Below are 22606 nucleotides of genomic sequence, written 5' to 3'. Positions count from 1 at the left end.
GAACAATGAATTCACTTGGACTCAGGAGGGGGAACATCACACACTGGGGCCTATCATGGGGAGGGGGGAGCGGGGAGGGATTGCATTGGGGAGTTATACCTGATATAAATGATGAATTGATGGGTGCTGACGAGTTGATGGGTGCAGCACACCAACATGGCACAGGTATACATATGTAACAAACCTGCACGTTATGCACATGTACCCTAGAACTTAAAGTATAATAAAAAAATAAAATAAAATAAAAAAATAAAAATAAAAACAAAACAAAACAAAACAAAAACATTAACAAATCACATCTAACAATTTAGAAAACAATTCATCATGACCAAATATGTTTTATTTCAGGAATCCAATGTGATTTAACATTAGAACAGTAAACAATGTATTTCACCATATTAACAAGCTAAAAATGAAAATCATATAATCATTTCCATAGATACAGATAAAGTACTGACTAAATTTCATCATCAATTCCTGATGAGAAACTTTCAAGTAACTAATAATAGAAGATAACTCTTTCAAGCTGATAAAGGGAATGTATGAAAAATCTGTAGGCAACATCATAATTGATTATGAAACACTGAATGTTTTCCTCTTACAATCAGGAAGGTCAAGGATGTCCACTATTACCATGTCTATTTAACATTGCACTGGAAATTCTAACTAGCACAATAAGACAAGAAAAGCAGATGACATGATTGTCTACGTGGAAAATTCAAGGGAATCCATGAAAAAAAAAATAGCTGCTAGTACTAATAAGTGAGTTTAGTAAGATTGAACGATACAAGCTTAATATAGAGGAATTGATTTTCTGTATACTTTCAATCAGATATTGAAATTTTAAATATACAGTTATAATAGCATCAAAAATATGAAATCTTTAGGCATAAATTTGACAAAAGATGGGAAAAATCTGTATATTAAAAACTACAGAACATTCCTGAGACAAACTAAAGGAGGCCTAAATAAATGGATCAATAAACCATGTTATGAAACAGAAGATTAAATATTGTTAAAATGCCAATTTTCCTCTAACTGATTTGTAGGTTCAAGGTGACCTTAGTAAAAACTTGGGAGAATCTGAGTAAAATTCATATGGAACTGCAAATGACCTAAAATGGTCCACACAATTTTGAAAATGAGTAACATGGAGGATTAACACTGCCTGGTGTCAAAATGAGTTATAAAGCTACAGTAAGCAAAGCCATGTAGTATTGGAATCAAGACAGAAAAACAGATCAATGAAACAGAATAGAAAGTCCAGAAAGAGATTCACACTTATATTGATAACTGATTTCTGACAAAAGTGGAAAGGCAAATAGTATAGAAAGAATGTGATTTTCAACAAATAGTGCTGGCTGGAACAATCAGATATTCAAATGCAAAAGAATATCTAGAAAAGAAATGCTAGAAATTAAAAATGCTCTAACAAAAATGAAGAATGCTTTGATGGGCTCAACTTTAGACTGGAAATGGCCAGGAAAAGAATCAGTAAGCTTGAAGTTATGCCAGTAGAAATTTCTCAAAATGAAATGCAAAGAGGAAAAAAACCCCAAACCCCTCCAGAATAGAATGTCGAAGAACTGTGGGATATTTTCAAAAGGTACATGCATTTGGAATAGGAGGAGAAAACAGAACAGAAAAAACTTTTGGAATAATCATGGCTGAAACTTTCTAAAAATAATGACAGACACAGAGAATATCAAGAGCAAAAATGGTAAAAGTATTAGAACAGACACTTGAAAGAAGAAATACAAATGGTAAATAAGCATATGAATAGATGTTCAACATCATTAGTCATTAGGGAAATTCAAATGAAGAGTGTTAAGATACTACTGCAAACCCATTAGAATGGCTGAAATTAAAATATCAACTGACTATACTATGCGTTGGTGACGATGTGGAGGGAAAGTAATCCTCATGTTCTCCTGTAGTGGAGATGCAAAGTGGTACATTTTGGAAAATTGGAAATAGCTTGGCAGTATCTTAAAATGTTAAATACACACACACACACACACACACACACACACACACACACACACGTTGGTCCAGCCATTCCATACCTGTGTATTTCCCCAAAAGAAAATGAAACATGTCCATACAAGTATTTGTATATGAATGTTCATAGAATCTTTATTTGTGATAACTAAAAACTAGAAACAACCCAAATGTTCATTAACAGGTCGATGGATAAATAAACTGTGATATTCCATACAATAGAATACTACTCAGCAATATTAAGAAATAAAATATGGATGCATATTACAATATAGATTAATCTCAAAGTAATTATGCTGAGTGAAAGTATCTAGACAAATAGAGTGTATACTCTATGATTCCATTTAAATAAAATTCTATGAAATGAAAACTAATGAAGTGACACCATATCCATGGTGTATTAGTCTGCTTGATCTATCATAAGAAAATACCATAGAATGAGAGGCTTAAACAACAGAAATGTATTTTCTCACAGTCTGGAGGCTGAAAATGCGCGATCACGGTGCCAGCATGGTTGGGTTCTAGTGAAAAGTTTCTTCCTAGCTTGCAGACAGAGCTTTCTCATTGTGTCCTCACATGATGAAGAAAGCCAGCAAGTTTTCTGGTTTCTCTTCTTTTAAGGACACTAAATCATATCACAAAGGCCCTACCCTCATGACCTGGTCTAAACCTAATTGACTCCCAGAGGTCCCATCTCTAAATACCATCACATTAAGTGTTAGCGCTTTAATATATGAAGTTCGGGGGGGACATAATTCAGTACATAACAAATGTTTATAGGTAGTTGGGGCTGAGGGGATAGGAAAGGGCTAGGAAAGGATTACGAAGAGAGTAGGAGGAAAGTTTTCAGAATGGTAAATATGTTCATTATCTTGACTAGGATTATGGTTTTATAGGTATATATACATATATATGTGTATATATGTGTATATGTATATATCAAAGCCTATCAAATTGTACACTCTAAATGTATGCAGTCTATTATATTCAAATATTCTTCAATAAAGCTGTTTTTTGAAAACCCAAATCTACTGGAAATAGAAAAAATGCAATACAACTATATAGTAAAGGACTCAAAAGAATGACAAGCACAGGACACAGGATGCAGTTTATATCTGTTTGGAACAGGACAGAAGATGAACTAATTGGGTAGACTATAAGGTTAATTATAGATTAAGGTTAAATATAGATCAAAGTCATAACTTTTGTTTGGGGTAGTAGATTTGCATATGCCTAATTTATTATGAAAAACTAATTTAATTGCATTGTGTTTGGACAAATATTGAGGTTGTGTCCCAAGCCCATGAATTACGATTAATCCAATTTCTGCATTTGAAGTTCATTCAAAGAAAAAATACCCGATATTTTGTTTCAAATTCTTTTTGACATTATTTATGTAGTCACCTAGAAACAAAGACATCCTCACAATATTATTTATCCAACTTAAAAAAAAAAAAAAACTTTCTCAGAGGGAGGTTTACATCAAAGAATTTATGAGCAATGGGAAGAAAAGTGGAACACTCTCTTGCATGTGAAGTATGTTAACCACATGATGGCAGCATTGAGCAATCAGTGTTTCTCTTCCCTTTTTTTTTTTTTTTTTAAAGATTAATGGTTTACACTGGAAGGTGAGTACATCACTGAGATATAATTTACATAACAGTGGGACTGGTTGGTGTCTGTAGCCACTTATGTCTCTCTCTCTCATTCATATTCATGTGGAAACCATGCCCAGAGATTTTTAGCCACTCAACTCTATAGAATTACATCCTTTTGAACAGTTATTATCAAAATTTTGTTATATCATCTAACTTGAGATGATTTAGTTTTCACAATATCTTCAAAATCATGAATTTTTTGAACAAGTTACTTTTTTATTTTTCATCTTTTGTTTTTTCTTTACCATTATATCCTCATCTATTTTTTAGTATATTCAGCTTGAAATGATGACAAAGCATTTATCAAAATAAAAAGGCCCTATGGAAGGTGGATATTTCTCTGTAGAAAGTGTTTTAAAATATCTAGTTATATGATAGTTTTCTGACCCTCATCATTCATTTACCAGGTCAATGAATATTTACCTAGAATTTATTTAACTCTGTAGTAGGTACTGGGGGGAAAGGTACCTTTTACTCAGGGTACTGACCAAATAGTCAGAAAGCAGTTTGAGACTAAATCACTGTCTTTGAAAAGTTTGCAAACAAGGTTCCCGAAACAACATCTTTTCTTTCTCCTTGTGTGTTTAAAAGACACTTACTAGAATTGGCATGTTCACTAATCTCAGTGTTTTCTTCTATAGAATATACACTATTTCAAGGACAGTACTGTATATTTGACAGAAGTTACCAAGGGCTCAATAAATCAAGGTGTCCTTAACATTGCTTACAAGAACAAGATAATTTTAGGGTCTCCATATACTCTTCAGGTCACTTAAGAGAATTATATAGGGTAAAAGTTAGCAACCTTTGCATGATGTGTAGGTTCCAACTTCATTAATTTTTTTTTTTTTTTTTTTTTTTTTTTTTTTTTTTTTTTTTTTTTTTACATCCTATAAGTAAGCCTGCCTGGGGACATCCTGGGGCAGTTTTCATGGCTGTGGGAGAGGCTCAGCAGGGTGGAGAGCCAGACCCACCTTTTTCCGGCCTAGAGAACACCTTCCGGTCCAGCTCTAAACTTCACTGTGTTCTCAGATTTCAGGGTGGAGTAGCTCAGCAAGGTTAGAGTCTGTTCCCATTCCTTTTCTGTCCCCTTGTCCCTTGATGATGAAACAACTCTTAAATAATATTGGGAAAGTGGTAGGCATCTGATAAGTATTTACTGTCTTGAAATCTTGATGTAGATCCTAGAGGGTGTAGCTTAAATATTTATTGGCTTGAGAGCAGTGAGCACAGTTTCCAAAAGTATCTCTCATTTACTCCTAGAAAATAAAGCATGAGAGACTATAGGTAGTTTGAGTAGGCAGACATTTATTCCATTAAAATATAAATTCCAGAGGCAAGAATTTTGTGTGTTTGCCTCACTTATATATTCATTTTTGTTTTCTGTTTTTTTGAGACAGAGTCTCGCTCTATTGCCCAGGCTGGAGTGCAGTGGTGTGATCTTGGCTCCTGGGTTCAAGCGATTCTCCTGACTCAGCTTCCCGAGTAGCTGGGATTACAAGTGCCGGCCACCATGCCCGTCTTAATTTTAGTATTTTTAGTAGAGATGGGGCTTCACCATGTTGGCCAGGCTGGTCTCGAACTTCTAACCCCAGATGATCCTCCAACCTCAGCCTCCTGAGTGTTGGGATTACAGACATGAGCCACTGCACCTGGCCCTCACTTATATATTCTAAACCCCTACTGGTAATATGGTAGACATTCAGTAAATATTTGTTGAGTAAATAAATGAGTGAATTTTCAAGGGCATTGTATATACACTCGGGATGTGGACTTTGATCTGTTAGCATAAAGCTTTACCTGGATTTTTTGTTTTCATATCCAGAAAGGAAGAAGTAAATGAAAAATAAGAAACATGAATCTTTCACCTTAAATTTATGTTGGAGGATGTAATAGTACCAGGTAGCCAATAAGGTAGATGCAACAACATAAAAAAAAAAAAAAAAAAAAAAAAAAAAAAAAAACTATGATTTTTAATGTAAGCCACCTTTGGTTGGTTGGTTGGTTGGTTTGTTTATTTATTTATTCATTTATTTATTTATTTATTTATTTATTTATTTTGAGATGGAGTCTCACACTGTTGCCCGGGCTGGAGTGCATTGGCTTGATCTTAGCTCACTGCAATCTTTGCCTCCCGGGTTCAAGCAATTCTCCTGCTTCAGCCTCCCGAATAGCTGGGATTACAGGCATCTGCCACCACGCCCAGGTAATTTTTTTGTATTTTTAAGGTTTTGTATTTTTAGGGTTTCACCATGTTGGCCAGGCTGGTCTCGAACTCCTGACCACATGATTCACCCGCCTCGGCCTCCCAAAGTGCTGGGATTACAGGCATGAGCCACCATGCCTGACATCTTTATATTTTTAAAAGGAGAATGTTAGAGGATATAGAAGGATCAGACATGTTTTCCTTATGGCAGCCTGTTTTTCTAACTGTGTCCAGCTGCCCACTAGTTTTGTCTCAGTTTCTTCACCTATAAATTAGGGTTAATAGTAGCCATTTATTCAATAAGTATTTATTGAGTGCCTCTATGGTGGAGGCACTATTATTTGTACTGCAGATCAGTGAAAAAAAAAAAAAAAAAAAAGAAGACAGGAATTGTTGTCCTTGTGAGTAGCAGAGGAGGCGGTAATAAAAAATAAATATAATAAATAAACAAATATATTTACTAGATGTTGATATGCTATCGGAAAAAAAGAAAGAAGTATAACATGGTAGGAGGGATCAGGATGTTGGAGGAGAGATTGTATTTTTATCTGACCCCCTCCCAACATGTTGTTATAAAAAATTCAAACATACAGAAAAACTAAAAGACTGGTACAATGAACACTCATATGCCTTCAAACTAGATTCTGTAGTTGTTAACAGTATGCTATATTTGTTTTGTCACATACCTGTCCATTTATTCATTCCCCTATCCATTTTATTTTTGAAGCAGTTAAAGGTAAGAACACTTAATGTACCCCTAAAACTTTAGTGTATACATCATTAAGGTTTATTATTTATGTTATGTGAAATTTACATGAATTGAAATGTACACATCTTATATGTACTATTCCATAAGTTTTGAAAAATGTAAACTCTCATGTAATCTAAACCTCTATCATATTATAGAACATTTTTGTCAACTGAGTTTCCTCATGCCCCTTCCCAGTCAGTCGCTATCTCTGTCTTTCATCTTCACACTCAGGTAACCACTGTTCTGATTTTTTTTTATCACATACATATTCCATTTGAATATCTTACTTTGTAAAGTGGCTGTTTAAGTATTTAGCTCTTTTAAAAATGTTATTTATCTTTTAATGATTTAACTTTGAGTGTTTTATATATATATATCTGGTTACAAGTTCTTTAACTGATAGGTGTTTTGCGAGTATCTTCTCCCAGTCTTTGGCTTACCTGTACATTTTCTTAATGGTGCCTTTTGATGAGCATAAGATTTTAATTTTTCTTAAGTTTAATTGGTAATATTTTTATTTTGTGCTTTATGTGTTTTGTGTTATTTTAAAGAAACCTTTGCTTACACCCAGCACACAATGATATTCTTCTAAATTTTCACCTAGAAACTATATAATTTTAACTTTTTTGTTTAGATTTCTAATTGATTTCTAGTTAGTTTTTCTGTGTAGTATGAAATAGTCATCATAGTAAGTTTTGCCCCCCAACCCCCTACAATATAGCTGCCTAGCTGTTCAAGTACTATTTGTTGGAAACACTTTCCTTTCACATTGAATTACTATGGCATTTTTGTAGCATTCACATTTTATAAGTGTGACTCTAAAGCTGGGCTCTCTTTTCTTATTCCATTGATATATTTGTCTGTTCTTATGCCAGTATCACACTGTCTAGATTACTGTAGCTTTGTAGCAAGTCTTGAAGTCAGGTGTAGTCAGTCTTCTAACTCTGTTTTCAAGATTGCTTTGGATATTCTAAGTCCTTTAAATCTTCATATACATTTAAGAATCTAACAAAAAACCAGATGGGATTATGATTGAGATGATTGCAATGACTCTATAAATCAGTTTGGGAATTGACATCTTACCATTATTGAGTCTTCCAATCTATGAACATGGTATGCCTTTTATTTATTTATGTCATTTGTCAGCAATCTTTTGTAGTTCTTATTCTCAAATTTTTAAAAATTTACTCCTAAGCATTTTATGACTTGTCAGCTATTGTAAAGAGTATTTAGAATATTTCATTTTTCTGAGAGATACTGCTTGTATCAGGAATTCAATTGTTTTCTTATATTGACTTTATAATATTGCTTAATTCACTTTATTAGTTCAATTAATTGTTTTATAAATTTTTAAGCACTCTCTGCATAAACAGCTGTGCCATCTGTGATCAGAGAGTTTTGCTTCTTCTATTCTGATCTCTATGCTTCTTTATTTTTTCGTTATCTTGTTGCACCCACTAGGCCCTCCAACAAAGCATTAACTAGAAATTGTGGGAGTGGACCTTATTCAGATCTTGAGGGAAAAGGTTCAGTATTTCACTATTAAGTAGGATGTTAACTGTACAGTTTTTTGTAAATGCCTGTATCAGATTGCGGACTTAAAGATTTGTTTCTCCTCTGGTGAACCACAGGTAGAATCTCTGGTAAGCTCTCTTATCCTTAGATGAGCTCCTTGGGGTATGTTTCCTGTGTGTTTGTTCAGGGGTCATTCAGAGATACAGAATTTGTATACAATGCATGGGTCTCCTCTCTGTGGCTTTCTCGTTTCCTGGATATACTGCTTCAATTTTCAACTATGGTATTAGCCCCAAACTTCATCTTTTGATTTCTTAAGCAAGTAGGACTGAATATTTCTGTCCAAATTCTAGCTGTCCTGTGGCTAGAAAAGTTTTTAAAGTGGAGAACTCTTTCAGTGATTTTTTTTCTTTCAACTATCTACTTTCCTCTACATCTGTTTGTTTTTAGTGACTTTCCATTTTTTTCAGATAGTTGTTTTTGTATTTTTTTAAAAAAATGATTTTACTGAAGTTTGCAGTTGTTTTCTGTAAGATTTAGTCCAACATAAGCTACTTCACAATCACTAGAAACTGAACCTATAGTTTTAAATAGTGTGGTCAGAATTGTCCTCACTGATGTTAATTAAGTTTAACCTAAAGCTGCTTCCTTACATATTTAAGTTCAGCCTAAAGGTTTTTCTGTATATTGTGAACTATACCAAGTGGAGGTGTAAACCAATCGTAGCCCACACCTGTGCCAGTCACTGAGTTTTAGTCAATCAAATGTAGCCAGCTGCACGAACCATGTTCAAATAAGGCAAACACTGAGCTGTAACCAATCCAGTTGTTTCTGTACCTCACTTCTGATTTCTGTGTATCATGTCCCTTTTTTGTATATAAATCTTCTACCACGTGGCTATGCTGGAGTCTCTCTGCATCTGCTGTGATTCTGGGGGCTGCCCAATTCATTAATGGTTCATTGCTCAATTAAACCTCTTTAAATTTAATTTGGCTGAAGTGTTTCTTTTAACAGTGACAATGTGGTATTTAAGAAAACATTTGAAACAAGGGAGGGATTAAGCCCATGTGACAGTTCTTTTTTAGAAAAGCCTTCCAGGCAAATAGAAAGCTATAGCTAAGGTGGCAAAATGCCTCATATTTTCAAGGAACATCAGCTTGATGTATACTAACAGCTTGATGCTCACAGACTGAGAGAAGAGGAGAGTAACCAGTGATAGAATTAGACACATAGTTATAGTTTTGGTGCAGTCAAAATCATGTAGAGCCTTGTTTGCAATTGTTAAGGTAATAACATTACGGGGTTTTGAGAAAAGCAGTGTAATCAAATATGCATTTCAAAGGTATAACTCTATTGCTGTTTTGTGAATAAATTGTGTGGTTGCACATATAGAAGAAGGAAACTAATTAGGAAGCTGTTTCAAGAATTGACAGGAAGAATAATGTTCACTCAAAGTAGAGTAGTATCATGAACACGGTAAGACTGATAAAGTGCTAGGTATATTATTATGAAGAAAGCCAACAGATTTTCCAATGGTTTGGTTGTTAGGTGTAAGAGAAAGAGGGATATTTAAGATAACTCCAGGTTTTCTTGGCAAGTAGCATAGAAGGATGGTTTCCCATTGTGAACCCCGACAATTTGAGACAAGTCTCAGTTTATTTTGCCAAGGTTGAAGACAGGCACCCATGACACAGACTCAGAGTCCTGACAACATGTGCCCAAGGTAGTTGGGCCACACCTTGGTTTTATACATTTTAGGGAGACATGAGACATCAATCATCATATGTAAGAAGTACACTGGCTCCATCCAGAAAGACAGGGACAACGTGAAGTGGGGGAGGAGTCTTACAGGTCACAGGTAGGTGAGAGACAAATGGTTGTATTCTTTTGAGTTTCTGATAAGCCTTTCCAAAAGAAGCAATCAGAACATGCATCTATCTCAGTGAGCAGAGGGATGACTTTGAATAGAATGGGAGGCAGATTTGCCCTGAGCAGTTCCCAGCTTGAATTTTCCCTTTAGCTTAATGATTTTGGGGGCCCAAGATATTTTTTTCACACCATCAACTGAGATGGAGTAGTTATAAGTGAATCAGTTTAAGACAGACTGTGTCCTAAAAGGCTCACATTCATAAATGATAGAGATAATTAAACAACTAATATCATTAACTGAACTAGTGTGCTAAGTATTTTTTATAGCCATTCCATGGGAAAGCAGAGGAAAAAAATATTATTTCTATTTGTGATCATTTCAAAAGGGAGCAATTGATCAATGCATTAAAGAATGAATAGGATATGAAAAAAACTGAGAGGAGAGAATTACTAGTGAAAAAAATCATCATGAGCAATAGCAATGCAGAAGTTAATGGTAAGAGCTTGGGAAAAGGACGTGGTTTGGTGTGACTATAGTGCAGGGCATGTGATGATGATGGTTGGTAAAGGTATAGAACACATAGAGAAGAGACTATAGGAAGAATAAGCTAAAGGACATAATGTTTGCCGTACTGATGAGGTTGCACTTATCCAACAGATGTGGGGAAAGTGGAAGGTGGTATTTTTAAACAGTAATGTAAAAAGCTATAGGTGGAAAATAAGCCAGTAATTTGTTTGTTCCTTTCTTTTCTGTTCATTGTCCAAAGGCAATTAAGCATATTATAAATAAATCACGAAAATATGTATTCAGTGGCCAGGTGCAGTGGCTCATGCCTGTAATCCCAGCACTTTGGGAGGCCGAGCGGGTGGATCACGAGGTCAGGAGTTTGAGACGAGTCTGGCCAATATGGTGAAACCCCATCTCTACTAAAAATACAAAAATTAGCCAGGCATGGTGGCACGTGCCTGTAGTCCCAGCTACTCGGGAGGCTGAGGCAGAAGAATCTACTGAACCCAGGAGGCAGAGGTTGCAGTGACCTGAGATCACACCACTACACTCCAGTCTGGATGACAGAGTGAGACTGTGTCTTAAAAATAAATAAATAAATAAATAAATAATAACCCATACAAAATGTATATTCATTCAGTATACTAAATCTACAGTGAGGTCCCTGAAGGTATTATATCTAAGCTGTTTTATTGCAGTGGTTCATATTTTGATTTGATGAGTTCTGTTTTTCCTATCATGATTTAATGACTTTTCATAACTTTAAATAGAAGGGGGAAAAACACAAAGTGAATAAAACCAGTTTTATCATTCATTTGGGTAAGATGTTAAGTGGTGTGTCGTTTACCAATGTATCCTGTGAATCAAACATGTTGTATAACTGTTGTGAGAAAACTGATGGCTATTGAGTCTCGTGATTGTTTTTTCTGTTCAAGTCATGTGCCCCAAGGGTGAGATTTTGGGAGACTTTTAGTAACAGTCAGTCACAAACAGGAAATGTATTTATTTCTCTTACTCATATAACAAAAGGAAGCAGGATTACCTGTAATCCTAAATGTAAAATGTTTGATGCTTTTTTGTATGTGTTCAGACAAGTATTAATCTAGGAACAGTGTTATATTTGGAGCCCTAGGAGAAACAATACATTTCTTGGGATATTTTAGAGCTATCAAATGTCTTATTAGGAGTTCGGAGGGATGCCTCTGTGATTTTAATTTTTGAATGGTATTTAAAATGAGTAATATTTATTATGACTTCTGTATAATACAAAAGGAAAAACTAATCTTAAAACAAAAGGATATGGATTTAAATTCTGGATTATTAGTAGTAATGTGAGATTGACTGTAACTCCTTGAGCTTGTCTTTAAAATGGGCATGATTATATCTTTTCTACTTTCATCCCCAGTAACTATGAAGATTAAAAGGAAATTGATATAAAGGTAATGTAATCATTGTAAAGCACTTTTTAAATGTTAGAGTAGTTCAGATTATTGCTATATTCTGAATACTACATAATAATAGGTAGATCTCTCCTGGAAAAAGATATATGTTACATTTAATACACTGCTGAGATAACAGAGTTACATAAAAATGATAAATGAATTGGTTTTCTTGATTTTTATGATCTTCACTTTTTTCATCACTCTTTTCCTTTTAGATTTAGGTTTTATGAATCCACTGTACCTTTTGTATGTCCACTCATCTGTCTTTTAAACTACTAATACTTAAATACTTAAGACAAACCAAAATGGTGATCTGAATTATGATCTGAGTTGAAGTTGGCATATACAAGAGGACAGATCTGTACCACTAGTCTCTAATTCTGGCTTCCAGATTTTCAGATGCTTACATTTCTTCTCAAATATTTCAGCTGGTGTGTGAAATGAAATATCTGTTATAGCCTTAACGTTATTTTCCCTGAATGGGAGCGCAAACAATGGTAGATGGCAAAATTCAGTGTAATTCAGGCTTATTGTTTGGAGAATGGTTTTTAAAATCTACAAAGAGTCCTTGTTGAGTTCTTTTCAATCAGTAGCACAGCCCATGCATATATTAGCCAGTTTTGAACTGAGAAATAAACTAATTTGAGTCCTAGCTGAAAATAGATACTTCAAATATGGTTTTTCTTTTCATATATACAACTTTTCATTTCATTGTAAAAAATATCCATGTCATGAAGATTCTGCATGAATGATAGGTGATTTAAAAATGACTTATCATCATCATCACCTAGATTTTTTTATAAAAGAACCACTAGTTTTACCCTCATGTAATAAGTTAAATATGTATTCTTTTAAAAGTTTGAGTAGAATCTATATGATGATCTTCTAGCTATAGAGAAAATAGATGGAAGCCCTACTAAAACATTATAGACTGAATGCAGTTATTACAAGTGAAAAAACTATTGAATGAAGAGACTTTCCAAAGACTCAGTTTCTATTTGAATAAGATTCAAATGAACACTTTATATATTTAAAGGACTTTTGTCCTTTAAAATTAATTAATTGATTATGGTTAATTGACTTGACTTATAGTAAGGTAGCAGTAGCACACTTTTAGAATACAAAAGATATAAAGCCCAAGGCATAGCTTTCTGAAAAGTTTGAACTTGGACTTTTATAATGTTTTAGGGAATTATGTCTAAATCACATTATATAATGGCCAAAGATACTTTTACATAGAAAATATACTTTTAATGTATTAGGCACATGGCTTAATTGTTAGGTTAGTGGTACATTAAGCTACTCTGCATAGAGTAATAGGAGCCTGTTTTATATTTCTATACTTACTTTTAAAAAATGAGATGACTGGCATCCTATATTTCATTTGATTAGTTTATTACTCAGGTTGTGTTATTTTTCTTCCATATAGCAAATCGTAGTAATATTTTTTGTTTTACTGTGACAATGCTTTAGAGAAAAGACGTGTGTGTGCGCACATGTTTTATATTAACTTTTTTGTTATGTCATTTAAGAGGAAGCTAAGAACTCATGATATTATGACTATTCTTAACACTAACAAACCCCTTTTAATCTCCAGTGGTCAAAGTATTTAATAGAAGGTTATTAGTAGAACTGTCTTGTGTCAGAGAAATGTGGATTCAAACCCTGTAAATATACAAACTTACTGAAACAAAGACATGACACCTGGCTATTAGCAGATCTCATTGGTATTTTTTAATTCACATTTTTTTTTCTTTCACTGGTCCAGCCACTTTGACTCTGGAATAGCATATACTCCAGCTGCAGTTCATTACAGCTATCAGTCAAGAGCACTTTGGCTTACTATTTTGGTGGCAAATAGTAATAATAATAGTGACTTTACACCTTTCTTGGAACTAAATTATAAGTGATATGGCTTCAGATTCTCAGATTTCATTTTTCAGGCTACCAAATAAATAACGATTTTAAAATTAGACAAATTTTATTTATTTTCCAGAACACGTTGATGAGCGAATGATATGCAATGGAATAGCCCCAGAAAAAGATGTAGATGGATTTCATATTATCAATATTGGAAGATTGTGCCTTGATCAGCATACTCTCATACCTGCCACTGCCAGTGCTGTTTGGGAAATAATAAAAAGAACAGGTTGGTAACTTGTGGTCTTCAGGACATGGATGCTAGGTTCTGAGCTGAGCATTTGTGCACTGAGACTTGATGGGACCACCTCAGTCTTGTAGAGTGGCAGAAAATCATAAGCCATAAAACATCAGTCTATAGAGAGATATAAAATTGTAGAAGTCAAAACATAATCCAATCCTGGCTAACAGGGTGAAACCCCATCTCTACTGAAAATACAAAAAATTAGCTGGGCATGGTGGTGGGCACCTGTAGTCCCAGCTACTCGGGAGGCTGAGGAAGGATAATGGCATGAACCTGGGAGGTGGAGCTTGCACTGAGCCGAGATCACGCCACTGTACTCCAGCCTGGGTGACAGAGCAAGACTCTGTCTCAAAAACAAAACAAACAAACAGAAAAAAAATCCAAAATAAAATATAATGAAGAACATTAGCCAGGCTATACATAACTGCAGTTGCAACTTATAGGAAGTGAATTTTCCACATAGTGGTGGTATATGTCTACCTTTAAAATATAAACTTCATGCATTATGATGAAAACTTTTCTAAAATATATTTTTCTGTACCTTTAAAAATATGTGCTGATCATATAGTTATCATTTCTATTGGCTTGGGTTTTCATTTTAAACATTTACTCTTGTACTGTACTGGATTCGGTAATGCTCTTACAGTGTATACAGATGTTTACCTCTATGTTAATTAACCCAAATTGCCTTATATATTAATGATTTTCCTACCTCCATCATTGTTACTTCTATTTTTGGCAGCATTTTCTCCTTTCTAATCTGTTTTCTGAGAAAGAAAAACTTCCAAGAGAAAACTGATCCTAGAATCATACTCTTACAGTGTTAGTACTGGAAAATCCTTAGTTCTAACTTCTTTGCTTTACTTCTGAAGAAACTTAGTGGAAAAGAAGTAGAAGGTTCTACAGGCTTTATTTTTTACATATTTCTAAGTCTGTAAGTTTAGTGCTTCTTTCCTATGGAGTAAAATGCATGCACTTTGTGAAAAATGCCTCTTTTTTCACTTGTTTTTGTTCCAGCGTTGCTCAAAATTTGATTGCCAATTAAGTTCGACATTGTCGTACTTTGCTTATTTTATAATTAGCAGTTAACATATGTTAAGACTCTACTCTTCTAACTCTTAATGTGAATCTCAGTGTTTAATAGTAACTTCACATCAACTTAAGAATGTCTGTGTTTTTTAATGAGGACATAATCAGAGAAGTGCCAAATGAAAGAAGCATAAAATGAATTATTTATAAATAATGAATGTACTCATATTATAGATAAGCCACATAATAATTCAGATTTAATTAGAAATATTTAAAGAATGTTTCAGTTGGCTGTACAAATGTTTAATTTACTTCTTGTTATCAATTCTATATTTAAACCTAACTCTGTATTTTAAGGAATTCAGACGTTTGGAAAAAATGTGGTTGTGGCTGGAAGATCCAAGAATGTAGGGATGCCCATTGCCATGCTTTTACACACTGATGGAGAGCATGAACGGCCAGGAGGTAGGTAGGACCTTGCAGATTCTACACTCTCTCGCAATGTTCTTCTTACATCATCAAGAAAACACTTTTGATAATGCAACTTATTATATTTGTGGGTTTATGCAGTTCAAAGTCTCCTTTATTCCTCGTTTAGTGATGTGAGAGTCTTGAAAGTGACTATAGGAATTACTGAAAATATGTGGCCTTTTTCTCTGTTTCTTTTCTTTTGGCTATATGTACTTTGTTTAAATAATTAATGATCAGACATTAAGAAAGGTGCAAAGCCACTAGATACAAAAAATTCACGTGCCTCAGGAAATAGAAAACAAGACATCTCTTGGATGTAGAATTCCTATAGTGGCAAGGTCTTAGCACTTTAGAAATTAGCTAGTTAGTTTATTTTACAGACAAGAAAGCTGAGGCTTAGAGTTGTTATCTGATTATATAGGTTAAACAAATAGTCATTGTCCTATGAGTACTAGTGACACTCCAAATCACTGACAAAGCCCAGGAAGATGTGTTAGCCTTAGAGAACATGCAGCCATTCCAGGTGTTGGTCATCTGAACATCATCCCAAGACCTTGGTTTCTTCAGCAGCCTAATAGCTAGATACAGAATAGCTCCCCAGAAATGTGTGGGGGTCTGTCCTACAGACCCTGACCCAATGATGGATGAATAAAGTACACTGACACACAGATATTCTGCTTTGCCAGTCCAGCTGAGCATCTGGGCCGCTTACAGACTCCACGCAAAATGCTGTAAACAGTTGTGACTGTGATCTCAATCAGTCAGCAAGACCTGCATTTATTCAGTAAAGATTAATTGACAAAGGCTTGAATCAACACTACCAGAGTGTAATTGACATTGTGGACTTCCCAAGTAGAAGGCAATTAAGCACCCATGTTAGATCAAATATTAGTCCTAGGACCACACGAGTAAACAAGCTAGTTAGGTAAACGCTCCACATTCCTTTGTTTCTACTCTAGTTTACTTAACTAAAGGTAAGGGGACAAGATTGCCTTCAGACAGATTTATTACTGAAGTTATGCAAACCCTCAGACCTTCCAAGAGGGTTTGTGGCTATTAAAACTAAAATTTTTCCCACCAGCCTGACTGAACCACCACAGAGATGGAAATGGGGATGGAATGAAAAGGAAATCCAGCAAAGAGGTGATGAGGCATTGTTCGTGGTTGTCTGAGCCAGTGCTGTGGGAGGAGGGCACAGGGTAATTCACCTCATCACTGTCTGCTAAATTCTGCATCTTGTTCTAATCTAAGTAAAACACCAAGTTCATGTTCTTAATAAAAGTAGTTATTGGTCTATCTATGTGTTAGAGATGTTTTGTACTTCCTTTACCATTTATTACTTCTCATCTTTCTCCCCCTAATTTTTGATACAGTACTTCATTGGTTTCTCTAATTCCAAAGAAGAGGATGGGCTACTTTTTTGCTTTCTAATATTTAACCAGAATGATCGACACCTATGTGCTCATCATGTACAACACATGCATACATGCATGCACATATACAGCATATATAGATATAGAGATTTATTATTAACCTTGTTGAATTCGAGTTTCCTGATCTCAAACTTGCAATAATACTTGTTTTAGGATCTTGATTGACATGATACTTATGACATAATTTTTAAAACACAAAGCCCTGTAGAAAAATAATCCCAGTAATAACATCTAAAATGATGATGACACTTTTGAATATTATTTTTCCTTTCTATGCTTAAAGAGTTAAATATTGCCAGAAATCAATACATATATGTATATGAATCACAGTAAATTAAGACTTGATAATGACTCGAGATAACTTTAAAAAACCTTAGTTTTGAAGAGCTCTTAGCTCAAATCCAGTGGTATGACAGTTTTCATGGTATGCATCTCCAAAGTTGCATTCCTAGCTTCACTGTTCACTTCCAGCTTAGTCTATTGTTGCTTATCTCTTTCTCTCTCTCTGTATAATAAAGATATTGATTCTTATTTGCCTTTATGTAATAATTTCTGTGTCTTACCTAAGCAAGGTGCATTAGTCTGTTCTCACATGGCTGTAAAGACATACCTAAGACTGGATAGTTTCTAAAGAAAAGATGCTTAATTTGCTCACAATTCTGCAGGCTGTACCAGAAGCTTGGAGGCATCTCCTTGGCCTTCACGAAGGCCTCAAAAAGTGTATAATTGTGGCAGAAGGCAAAGGGGAAGCCAGCATTTCTTATGGCTGGAGCAGGAAGAAGAGAAGGGGGGAGGTGCCATACACTTTTAAACAACCAGATATCATGAGAACTCACTGTTGCAACAACAGCACCAAGGGAGACGGTGTTAAATCATGAGAAAGTGCTCCCATGATCCAGTTACCTCCCACCAGGCCCCACCTCCAACACTGGGGGTTACAATTGAAAGTGAGATTTGGGTGAGATTCCTGCTCCAGTCATATCACAAAATAAAACAATCATTAATGTTTACCTAAGTAAACTATTTCTTCTTTGAAAATTTTGACCAAGAGCCAATTTGCAGGGATGTTTTTTTTTTTTTTTTCATTTGCAACGTTGTTTTTATCTGTAACATAACAAGCAACAGTGTATTGCTCCGTGATTTGCTCAGTACTTTCTCTTAAACCATCCTAATTAATTCTCAGTAATCCTAGCATATATTAATGTTATTCCCATTTTACAGCTAAAGGAAATGAGCTTTAGAGAATTGAGAGGACTCATCTAAGGCCATGCAAGGAAACGGGCATTCTGGGGAGCTGGGTTCTGACTTTGTGGTTAAGAGGATAGACATGGAGACATGGAGTCAGACCCCCTCCATTATCAAACCCTGTGACCTTGGGCAAGTCATTTAATCTCTGTAGGCCTCCCCTTTCCTCATCTGTAAAATGTCAATAATATTAATATCTCAACTTGGTTATTGTGAAAAGTAAATGAAATATTAATGTAAATTACTAATTACTGTGCCTAACATATAGTAAGTTAAGTAAGCTATTGGTACACGTAACTGTGGCAATTACCATTATTACTATTATTACAGTTAAGTCAATAATAATCTGTAGCTGTTCTAACTATGGTGTGTGAAGTAACATGATCTGAGATTAATGATGTGATTTTTACCTTTATTTGAATTTTATTTTCTTCTGGTGGATTTTGCATTTGCATTTTTTGGATCATATCTGATCTTTTCTGTAAAAGATTGAATAAACTCAAAATTTATAAAAGTTTATAATGTATTTGATTAGAAATAGGACATCATAACTATCCAAATAGTACTTTACAATGTATTTTTAATAGGCATCAATATATTGCATGCTAATTTCTTGATAAATTTCAATCTTGAATTATATATTTGTCTATAAAATACCTATCAAAATTAATTAACCTCTTTTATATGCAATTTTAAACTAGGTTATCCTGTGAATTAAACATATTACTTTATTTTTTATCATCTATGATTTATTTATGGATGCATACATATGCAGTAAAAGCAGTAAAGGAAGCATTAGAAAGCTAAACACAAATTCATGGTGGCAGTGACCTCTGGGGAAAGAATTATAGGATAAAATCATATATACTTTAAAAAGTATTATACTTTGTGTTATGAAATATTCTCATTTGAATGCATGTTAAAATGGAATAAAAGTGGAATAAGTTATAATACTGGTTACTTAGAAACCAGATAATTAAACTTACCTTTATTATAGTGGTACCTGGTTGCCGTTAGAATTACAGTATCTAAAAGGTAACAAATTATACTAAAAATGACATTGGAAGATTTGCAACATGGGTGGTTTTTAATCTCATGCATATTTAAGAGGAGTATGATGACATATATTGTTAATATAATGAATCATTGAGAGCTGCTTACTGAAGGTTTGGAGTCTGTGGGAAAGTTAATATTTCAAACATGCATGTCTGTTAGGGCAATAATTATGGGCAGTGACTCCATGGATTGTTAGCTAATGAAGATAATGAAGGAGGATTAACTCGGCAAATGCATATCTATAGAACTTGTTCTAATGACACAATGTTGAGCTTTCAGCTCATGCTGTGTATTTATTTCTTTGCCAGAAGACATGCAGAACCCTAATGATTCATTTTTGTCTTAAAGCCAAAGGTAATTGTACTAGAAGAAAAATGGCCATACTGTAATTTAGCTTGATTAATATGTGTCTACCTATGGCTAGCTTTTAGTTTTGTTGTTAAGGACATGGATCCTAGCTGTTTTTTGAGTATTTTTTTTTTAATTCCCCAAGGGCTTGAAATATTTAGCGGAGTGAGAATGTGCTAAAATCTTAAAGTAAAGGGGTAGTGCTGACACTCAATACAACAAGGAGGCAAGGAAGGAGTTACCTTCTGCTGAGAACAGACTGTCACAGAAGGCTTTGCAGAGGATGTAGCACTTTAGCTGCTATGTAGCTTATAGAGAGTAGGTGAGAGATGATTCCTGTCCTCCCAGTGCTATAGTCTTGGTGGTGGTGATGGGGAAGCAAGGGGATATGATATACAAGTATGGGTAATTTAAATTTTATATAGTCAATGGCACAAAATAAAATTTGGCATCCCCAAGTAAACATTCTATGTGCTTCTCAAAACTCATGGCTAATTAAGGTGATATAAAGAGAATGAGCTCCATTAATTATTAGAATATTTGAGTACCATTGTGACCACCTGTAGATCATTGTATATTTGTAATCAAACATAAGTCCAGATGCTCTCTGCTTGTATAGTCCGATTAACAAGAGCAAGACCTGGTAGAAAGACAGTAACTTTATTAACCAAAACTAGTAAAAAAAAAAAAAAAAAAAAAGAGAGAGAGAAGCCGCCAGATTCCTATCCAAAGTATTGGATTCCTATTCCTATCCAGATTCCTATCCAATACAACAAGGAGGCAAGGAAGGAGTTAACCTTCTGGTGAGAACAGACTGTCACAGAAGGCTTTGCAGAGGATGTAGCTCTGATTTGGGGTGGGGTGGTGGTGGAAGGCAGAGGTTTAAAAAGGGAAAACTTGATAAAGCAGGCATGCAAGAATTGGGCGGAGTAAATGTCTATGTGTCTTGTTCTGATAGCTAACTTGGGTCCCAGTCCAGCTGGAACGTGGGCTGATGTCATTTCAACAATGACTGGGTTGTTAACTAGCGGCCTTGAAGTAACCTCTGGAATTTTACCGCTGGGTCTCCAGACTTGGCCTATCTGTCTCAAGATTAGCTCCTGGAATTTCTAAGAAGGCACATAATTAGATATTAGCATATGGTTAGATAGATATGAAGGGAGGATATACCATGAGAAAGGGAGAGGTGGAGTCTTTTTTAAGGCTAAGGAAAGGCTTCTGCAGTTTTCCTCAAGGTTGTATCTTGAAACCCAAGAGAAAGAAAAAAAAGTTGAAAATGCATTTTAAAGTTAAGCTGCCCAGTTACTTTTTTTTTTTTTTTTACTTCTTTGTATGTAGTCATCTACCAGTTTCACTTTCTTTCAGAATGAAATCTGAATACCATTGGTTTTAGCATAGTGTCTTTATTTTTAGATTTAAAATGGGGAAGTAAGAAAGTCTCCAATTTCTCTAAAACATTTTTTTTTCTTCAAGATTACGAAGTACCATAATGACCAAGCCATTATAGTTACTAACTGTCATGAGAGGATATAGAATCAGATTTTATTTCAAATACTTTTATTTTAATTTCGAATTTTTATTTTTTAGATAGGGCCTCACTCTGTCACCCAGACTGCAGTTAATGGCATGATCACGGCTCACTGCAGCCTCAACTTCCTGGGCACAAGTGATCCTCCTGTTGGGAGCACAATTGTTGGGACCACAGGTACACACCACCACACCCAGATAATTGTTTGTATTTTTTGTAGAGATGGGGTCTCCTTATGTTGCCCAGGCTGGTCTCGAACTCCTGAGCTCAAGCAATCTGCCTACCTCAACCTCTCAAAATGTTGAGATTACAGACGTGAGCCACCGCACCAAGCCTCATATTCTTAGAGTAAGTTTCTCTCGGCATACTTTTATTTCTAAGTAGGACATCTCATCTAATTAGGTGAGATTTCCTTAATTAGCCACAACATGGAATTGTATGCTGCTCCTTTGACTAAAAGGTTCTGGCATCATTGGAGTAACATTGATGCTGGCTCATTTTTAAAGAGTATTTTGACAGGGCCAGCAACCACCTGGTTTTGCTTAGAGTCCAGTGGATCTGGTGTTGTTCTTGATTTCATTCAGCCAGTATTCATCTAGTACTTATTCTCTGGGAAACGCTGTGTGATATAGCTGCATCCCACAGAAAAAGACTTAGTCCTGCCTCTCCGGAAGTTGACAGTCTGAATCATCAGGATTCATCTTTGCAGTGGGTGTTTTCTGAAGGCACTGCCTCTGCATTGGCATTCAGTTTTCACACTCGAGCTGTGCTGCTACAGCAACTTACTCTATCTCAGGTAGTTTTTCTTCAAGAGGCACCCTATCTAAATGGAACATGACAATAATTTTTGCCAGTTGAATGCTTTCTCTTTGTGAGAATTAACCCCAGTTGTGAAAAAGTTTTTTTTTTTTTTTTTCAGCCTGGAAGTTTTATCTCCCACCTACAGGACATAATAACACAGTAGTGGAAGCTTGAGGCAGTGCAACGTGATGTGAGTGGTATGTGTGATTAAGCTCAGCCTGGTGGCAGGTTGAGCCAAGCTCTTTTAGGTTTCAAAGAGAGGAGCCAAATAGGAACGCCTAGGAATGCAGGAGTCATGCAAAGTGATCACACCACTGAGACTGACACTCTTAGTCTTATTGGCAGTGGAGTGGAGTGGGATGTTTGCTGCCTCTGAGGAAGGAACCATTGTCTAACTGGGGCAGGGGATGGCAAGAATTTAGTCTCTGCCACTCTCATCCCACTACCCCCAGCTTAGAAGGAAAAGATGTTGGGGATATTATGTTCTGTGATGTCTCTCTGTTGATTAGACTTTACTGCATTACAAATTTGAATTTGGGTAGTGGAAGACTGTAGAAAAGACCAAATGATAGTTCTATTCT

The 22606-nt window shown here is 35.1% G+C and overlaps 1 protein-coding gene across 2 annotated transcripts in view; it reads left to right on the top strand.

Moving 5' to 3' along the window:
- The window catches only part of MTHFD2L (methylenetetrahydrofolate dehydrogenase (NADP+ dependent) 2 like), a 158050-nt gene that overhangs the window by 28222 nt on the left and 107222 nt on the right, over positions 1–22606 (top strand). For both annotated transcript variants that reach the window (XM_023189782.2, XM_023189778.1), the window contains exons 4-5: positions 13947–14099; positions 15501–15608. In XM_023189782.2, coding sequence (XP_023045550.1) covers positions 13947–14099; positions 15501–15608 — 261 coding nt within the window. The remainder of the gene's footprint in view (positions 1–13946; positions 14100–15500; positions 15609–22606) is intronic.

This window comes from Piliocolobus tephrosceles, chromosome 3 (genome assembly GCF_002776525.5).
Source record: "Piliocolobus tephrosceles isolate RC106 chromosome 3, ASM277652v3, whole genome shotgun sequence".
Classification (NCBI taxonomy): domain Eukaryota; kingdom Metazoa; phylum Chordata; class Mammalia; order Primates; family Cercopithecidae; genus Piliocolobus; species Piliocolobus tephrosceles.
The sequence above is the reverse complement of the archived record's forward strand: the minus strand, read 5'-3'. Positions and strand labels throughout refer to the sequence as shown.